Genomic DNA, 7,500 nt, shown 5'->3' with positions numbered 1-7,500 from the left:
CCTTTTCCTTCTCTTCCATTTACTCTTCTTTCTCATTCTTTCTTTTATCTGATGTTTTTGTGTCCATTCTTTTCGCTATTTCGTTCTTTCTTAACTTTTTTACGCTCCGTCTTTTCATTTTCCTCTAGTTGCTTTTCGTCTTAAGTCTTTCTCTTGAGCGTGTGTGTGTATTTGTCTCAGTGTGTGTGTGTGTGTGTGTGTGTGTGTGTGTGTGTGTGTGTGTGTGTGTGTGTGTGTACAGTGGCGTCGCGTGGGTTGCTGGCGCCCGGGGATAAAGTCGGTAACCCCCCCCCCCCCGCCCCCCGCACCACCCCCCGCGGCAATAAGGATGAAAGTGAAGCGAGGGTTTTTAACTGACAGGTGCGTGGGTTACTTTGGCGCCCCTTAAGTATTGCGCCCGGGGACATACGTAACTCCCAGCCCCTTCCCCCCCACCCCCCCCCTCGTGACGCCATTGTGTCTGTGTGGGTGGGTGTGGGTGTGGGTAGTTTTTTTTTTTAACCGCAAAGGAGACAGATCAAGGGCTTAAAAAAAACAATAATGAAAAAAAAAAAAAGCCCGCTACTTACTGCCCCTAAAAAGATTGGAGATGAGTGACCCAGGTTGGTGTGTGTGTGTGTGTGTGTGTGTGTGTGTGTGTGTGTGTGTGTGTGTGTGTGTGTGTGTGTGTGTGTGTGTGTGTGTGTGTGTGTGTGTGTGTGTGTGTTTCTCTCTAATTTTCCGAGTTTCTTTTATTATTCACTATTTCTTCCTTCCTTACTCCTTTACACTCCATTTCCTTCTCTTACTCCTATTTTTTTTTCTTTTTTTCTCCTTTCTAAATTATCTGCAACTAAATTTTCTTTCACTTGCTTCTTCCCTATAACTCATTTTTTTAACCACGTATTTATCTCTGTGTATGTATAAGTGTGTATGTGTCTCTTGGTAGGCGGGTGTGTGTGTGTGTGTGTGTGTGTGTGTGTGTGTGTGTGTGTGTGTGCGTGCGTGTGAGTTATTAATAGCACTCTTTTTAAGCACTCCAGAATGTTTGCCCTGGACACGACATTCCCCCACTTAACTGCCCTTTCATCAGCGTCTCTTAGCAAGGCATAAACACTGAGGGAGGTTGGCGAGGACGGGGAGGAGTGAGCAATAGACCACTGGCTTTCTTTTTGGCCTTCAACCCTGGTCATTTTTTTTATAGTTTTTTTTACAGCTTAAGAAACAACGCAAGGGCAACAAAAAAGGTGTAAAAAAAGAAAGCCCGTTCATTGTAAGGGTTTTATTTTGTTTATGTGTTTACTTTTTCTTTATTTTCTTTATCCTCTCTTCATATTTTCTTGTTTTTTCATTCTTTTTTTCTTCCCTTACTAAACCTTTTTTATTCTCTCTCTCTCTCTCTCTCTCTCTCTCTCTCTCTCTCTCTCTCTCTCTCTCTCTCTCTCTCTCTCTCTCTCTCTCTCTCTCTCTCTCTCTCTCTCTCTCTCTCTCTCTCTCTCTCTCTCTCTCTCTCTCTCTTTTCCCTTCCAAAGTCTTTTTCTCTTCCTCTCTCCCTTCTCCTCCCTTCCTAAGCCTTTTCTTCTCTCTCCCTCTCCTTTCGTAAGTCTCCTTTTCTCTCTCCCTCTCTCCTTTCTTCTTTCCTAAGTCTTCATCTCTCCCTCCTCCCTTCCCTTCTCCTTCCTTCCTAAGCCTTCTTCTCTCTCTCCCTTTCCTTCCTTTCTCTTCCTTCCTCTCTTCCTCATATTTTTCGTCTTTTATCATTTTATCTTTTTTTTCTTTTTCACACCACTTTTTCTTATTTTTTTATGTCTTGATCTTTCACTCATACGCTTCTGTTTTTTTTCACTAACTCTCTTTCCTTGTTTTTCTCCTCTTTAACCTTTTAGCAACTTTCCGCATCACATCTGCTCTGAAATTCCTCCTACAAACTTTTTTTTAATCTTTTTTCGTCTTCATAATCTCTCATTCCTATCGTCTTTTCTGTTCAACTCAGTCTTGTTTCTCGTCTTTCTGAAACTTCTATTTTAACCTTTTAGAAAGTTTTTTGCATCATTCTTTGGTGAAATTCGACGTAAACGACCTTTTTCTCATCTTTCTCTGTCTTAATAATTTCTCATTGCTAAATCCTTTCTCTTCAATACAATCTTTTCCTTGTCTTTCTGTTTTCTTCTTTTTTAAACTTCCTTCAGCACACCTTTTTAACCTTTTCTGTATTAATAATCTCTCACTGCTAAGTTCTTTCTCTTCAATACAATCTTTTCCTTGTCTTTCTTCTTTCTTCTTCTTTTTAAAATTTGCAGACACTTTTCAATATCTTCTCTTCACTAAAAATCCTTCATTACACTTTTTTAACCTTTTTTTGTATTAATAATCTTTCATTCCCAAGTTCTTTCATTGCTAAGTTCTTTCCCTTCATTACAATCTTTTCCTTGTCTTTCTTCTTTCTTCTTCTTTTAAACTTTGCAGAATCTTTTCACATCTTCTCTTCTTCAATAAAAATCTTTAAGCACATCTTTTTAACTTTTTGTGTATTAATAATAATCTTTCAATCCTAAGTTCTTTCTCTTCAATACAATCTTTTCCTTGTCCTTCTTTCTCCTTTTTAATCTTGCAGAATCTTTTCACATCTTCTCTTCACTAAAAATCCTTCAGTACACTTTTTAACCTTTTTTTCGTATTAATTATCTTTCATTCCTAAGTTTTTTCTCTTCAATACAATCTTTTCCTTGTCCTTCTTTCTCCTTTTTAATCTTGCAGAATCTTTTCACATCTTCTCTTCACTAAAAATCCTTCAGTACACTTTTTTAACCTTTTTTCGTATTAATTATCTTTCAATCCTAAATTCTTTCTCTTTAATTCAGTCTTGTTTCTCGTTTTTCTGAAACTTCTGCGTCGCTTCTTTTTTCTAACCTTTCAGAAACCTTTTGCATCACTTCCTCCTGCAAATTCCTCCTCCATAACTTTGTTCACCTTTTTCTTGTCTAAATAAACTCTCATTCTTACGTTCCTTCTATTCAGTGCGTTATTTTTATTATATTTCTTATTTTTTAATCTTCTAGACGTAACACTATTTTTCTTTGACAACTCCTACGTTCTCTATACTTCCACACCTTAAATTTTTTCACCCTTTTTCTCTTAATAAACTCACAATCTTACATTCCTTCTGTTCAGTACGTTCTTTATATTATATTTCTTATTTTTTAATCTTCTAGACGTAACGCTATTTTTCCTTTATAGTTCTGCTCTCCGTATAACCTTGCACTCCTACGTTCTCTATACATACACACCTTAAATTTCTTCACCCTTTTTCTCTTAATAAACTCACAATCTTACATTCCTTCAGTTAAATACGTTCTTTATATTATATTTCTTATTTTTTAATCTTCTAGACGTAACGCTATTTTTCTTTTATATTTCCGCTCTCCGTATAACCTTGTATTCCTACGTTCTCTATATATTCAGTTCTGGTCTTTCTTCTCCTTTTTCCTCTTTTTCAACATTTCAGTAACTCACGCATCGCTTCTTCGTGGTTTGACATTTTCTATCTAACCTCACGATTTCGCGTTTCTACCCTCCAACAGTTTCTCTCTCCCTCTGTCTCTGCCTTGCTCTCTCTCTCTCTCTCTCTCTCTCTCTCTCTCTCTCTCTCTCTCTCTCTCTCTCTCTCTCTCTCTCTCTCTCTCTCTCTCTCTCTCTCTCTCTCTCTCTCTCTCTCTCTCTCTCTCTCTCTCTCTCTCTCTCTCTCTCTCTCTCTCTCTCTCTCTCTCTCTCTCTCTCTCTCTCTCTCTCTCTCTCTCTCTCTCCATTTTTCATCACTCTCTCTCTCTCTCTCCCTTTCTTTTTTCCCATTTTTTTTCCTATCTTTCTTTCCTTTTCTTATATTTTGTTGTTTCTTTATACCTTTCCTTCTTTCTTCCCCATTCCCTCTTTTATTCTTTATTTTTATTTATTTCTCTCTCTTTCTGTCTTTCCTTTTTATTTTATTTCTTTATATCTATCCTACTTCCCATCTCCTCCTTCTCTCTATCTGTCTATCTCTCTTTCTCTGCCTCTCCCTTTTTCTCTGCCTCTCTGTCTGTCTGTCTGTCACCGGAACATCGTCAATTTTCCCTCACGACATGAAATTTTCCGCGGGCGAGTTTCTCTTTTTCACGATATTCCTCTCCCTTTCTCTCTCTCTCTCTCCCTCGCGGTGCCCGACGAACGAAGGCGAATTTCCGCGCTGCGCCAAATCTGAATATTCTTTTTCGATGGTAGCTACGCGGCGAGGAGCGTTTTGAGTTTACCGATTTCGCCTTCGTTGTGTGAGAGAGAGGGAGGGAGAGAGGGGGAGAGGAAGGGTTGTGGAGAGAGAGGAGGAGTGAGTGAGAAGGGGACTGAGGGAAGGAAGGAGAGAGAGAAGGAGAGTAAGAGATAGTTAAGAATAGGTAGGTAGGGATAGGTTAGGTAAAGTAAGGTAAGGTAAGCTTCTTGAGTTTACCGCTTTCGCCTTCTTTGTGAGGGAGAGAGAGGGAGGGAGAGAGGGAGAGAGGAAAGGTTGTAGAGAGGGAGGAAGGGAGGGAGAAGGAGACTGAGGGAAGGAGGGGGAGAGAGAAGGAGGGTAAGAGAGAGTTAAGAAGAGCTAGGTAGGTAGGTTAGGTAAGGTAAGGTAAGGTAAAGTAAGGTAAGGTAAGGTAAGGTCAGGTCAGGTCAGGTCAGGTAAAGTAAGGTAAGGTAAGGTAAGGTAAGGTAAGGTAAAGTAAGGTAAGGTAAGGTAAGGTAAGGTATGGTAAGGTAAGGTTAGGTAAGGTTAGGTTAGGTTAGGTTAGGTTAGGTTTGGCATAGATTAAGATCATGGTAGCTAGTGATTAAAATAATGGATAATTAGATAGATAGATAGATAGATAGACAGATAGACAGATAGATAGAGAAAAAAAGAGAGAGAGAGAGAGAGAGAGATCTATATTGCACTCGTCATGATATACTTGCTAAATAATGCCTCGTAACGGAAGGGGCAAATATTTCATGGAACGTTTTTGCTTCAACGTTCGAAGTTTAATATCCTTCAACGCATTATTATAGATCGAGGACATGAACACACACACACACACACACACACACACACACACACACACACACACACACTTCACCCACACAAACTCATACACACATACACATTCTCCCATCCTTACGAAGCAGAAAACACACACATACACACACACGTACACATACCCTATAAACGTACACGGCAACTTACACCATATGCACAACAAACGTACTAACACACACTCCCATCCCTCACCTACAAGACAAATACAAGTTAGAAAACAAACAAACAGGTATATTCACATCTCATGCCCAACGTAACTTAATATACATAACAACTAAACATCTTACACCTTCTCAACCTCTCTATCCCCCCAAACAAAGGTAGATATAATAAACAACAGGTACACAACGTAAACAAAACAGGCAGGTAACTCACAGCTCATGTCCATCGTAACGGCAGCAGCGAGAGGAACCGACAGATTGGAGTTGGACGCCTTGCAGGTCAGGACACGGTAGAGGTCGCCGCGAGTCAGTGCCGGGAGAGTGAGGGTGTTGAGGTTCGCTCCCGGCTTCTGCTCCTCTACTACATCGTCCAGCATCACAGACTCGCTCCACCAGGTCACGGAAGGGGCTGGTCGGCCTGAGGGGAGAGGAGAAGGGAGATGGTTAGGTTAGGTTAGGTTAGGTGATTTCTGCCTTTGCGTAATCTTAACGTTAAATCTCTTCTTCTATTCACGGAAGGGGCTGGCCGGCCTGAGGGGAGAGGAGAAGGGAGATGGTTAGGTTAGGTTAGGTTAGGTTAGGTGTTCAGGGTTGCCTTAAAGAAAGAAAGATATAAAGAGAAACGAAAGACAGAGATAGATAGATAGACAAAGACACAGATAAAAGAACAGACAGACGGACGGACAGACAGACAGACAGACACAAACTTCCGCCATCGCAGTAAGTAAACTCAACTTCTGCAGCGCATACTGAAGTTTAAACAGCATTAGTGGCACAGTCTCTCTCTCTCTCTGTCTGTCTGTGTCTGTGTCTGTCTGTCTCTCTCTCTCTCTCTCTCTCTCTCTCTCTCTCTCTCTCTCTCTCTCTCTCTCTCTCTCTCTCTCTCTCTCTCTCTCTCTCTCTCTCTCTCTCTCTCTCTCTCTCTCTCTCTCTCTCTCTCTCTCTCGCTTCCTTCTTTCCTTCTATCTCTTTCCCTCTCTTCTATTCTCTCCTTCTTTCCCTCCTTCCCTTCTTCCTTTCCTTCCCTCCTTCCTCTCTCTTCCTCTATCTCTCCCTTTCTCTACTAACCTCCCTTCCTTCCTTTTTCCTTCATTATTCCATCTCTTCTCCTTTCTCTCCTCTGTTCCTCTATTCTTTCCCTTCCCTCTATCTCTCTCCCTCTCCTCCTCCTCCTCCATTTCTTCCTCTCTTGTTCCTTCAGTTTTCCAGTTTTTCCTCTTTACCTTTTATCTCCACCTGTTACATCATTCCTTTCCCTCTCCCTCCCTCCCTATACTTGCCCCTCTTATATATATTAACGCGTCTTCAGAGTCAACAGGTCACACAGAGAGCAATGAATCAACAAACCTTAAACAGAGGGCCTAAGAAAGGCGTTGAGGAACAGTTTGATCCCTTATAGATATTCCCTGTTGACTGAGAGAGAGGGAGAGAGAGAGGAGGATGCATTGAGCCATCGATAGAGAGGTAGAGAAGGAGGAGAGATAAGGAGGAGGAGGAGGAGGAAAGAGGAGGTGAAAGGGGTAACTAATCTAATCGACGTACATATATCAAATTACTCTTCCGTGTGTGTGTGTGTGTGTGTATGTGTGTGTGTGTGTGTGTGTCGGTAAGGGTTAAAGTCCTCAATCAATTCTGCTCGCAAAGGATTTATGAACATTTTGCTTCCCTCCTCTGCATATCTTGAAGTCAGAGGAGCACCTTATCAAGTTTAATGAAGCCAGAGATTTATAGAGGAGGAGGAGGAGGAGGAGGAGGAGGAAGGTATTGGGTATTGGAGAAGGGAGAGGAAGGAAGGGAGAGGAAAGGGGGAGAGAAAGCGGATAACAGAAGGTAGATTATAACTGACAAGCTAAAACGAACAATTAAAAGAAATGGAAGGGATGAAGGAGTAAAGAAGGAGGAGAAAGAGAGGAAACAGAACAGAAAGGAAGGAAGGAAGGAAGGAAGGAGAGAAAGGAGGGAGAGAAAGATCATAGATAGATATATTGAAGCAGAAAAGAGGAAAGAATTAGGAAAGGGGAGAGAGAGGGAGGGAAACAGAGAAAGAGGAAGAAGGGAGGAAAGAGTAAAGAAGGAGAAGAAAGAGAGGAAACAGAACAGGGAAAGGAAGGATGGATGGAAGGAAGGAAGGAAGGAAGGAAGGAAGGGAGACAAAGAACAGAAAAGAGGAAAGAATTTATGAAAGTTAGGAAGAGGGAGGAAACAACAGAGAGAGAGAGAGAGAGAGAGAGAAGGAAAACACAAAGAAATCATCAGAGAAAGAAAAAGGGA

The 7,500-nt window shown here is 41.1% G+C and overlaps 1 protein-coding gene across 4 annotated transcripts in view; it reads right to left on the bottom strand.

Moving 5' to 3' along the window:
- Positions 1 to 7,500, bottom strand: part of LOC127001340 (nephrin-like) — a 190,202-nt gene that overhangs the window by 40,517 nt on the left and 142,185 nt on the right. For all 4 annotated transcript variants that reach the window (XM_050865835.1, XM_050865834.1, XM_050865832.1 and 1 more), the window contains exon 6: positions 5,444 to 5,647. In XM_050865835.1, the coding sequence (XP_050721792.1) occupies positions 5,444 to 5,647 (204 nt within the window). The remainder of the gene's footprint in view (positions 1 to 5,443; positions 5,648 to 7,500) is intronic.

Source organism: Eriocheir sinensis, chromosome 20, assembly GCF_024679095.1.
Source record: "Eriocheir sinensis breed Jianghai 21 chromosome 20, ASM2467909v1, whole genome shotgun sequence".
Classification (NCBI taxonomy): Eukaryota; Metazoa; Arthropoda; class Malacostraca; order Decapoda; family Varunidae; genus Eriocheir; species Eriocheir sinensis.
Note: the sequence above shows the minus strand (reverse complement) of the source record. Positions and strands in the feature narration are given on the sequence as shown.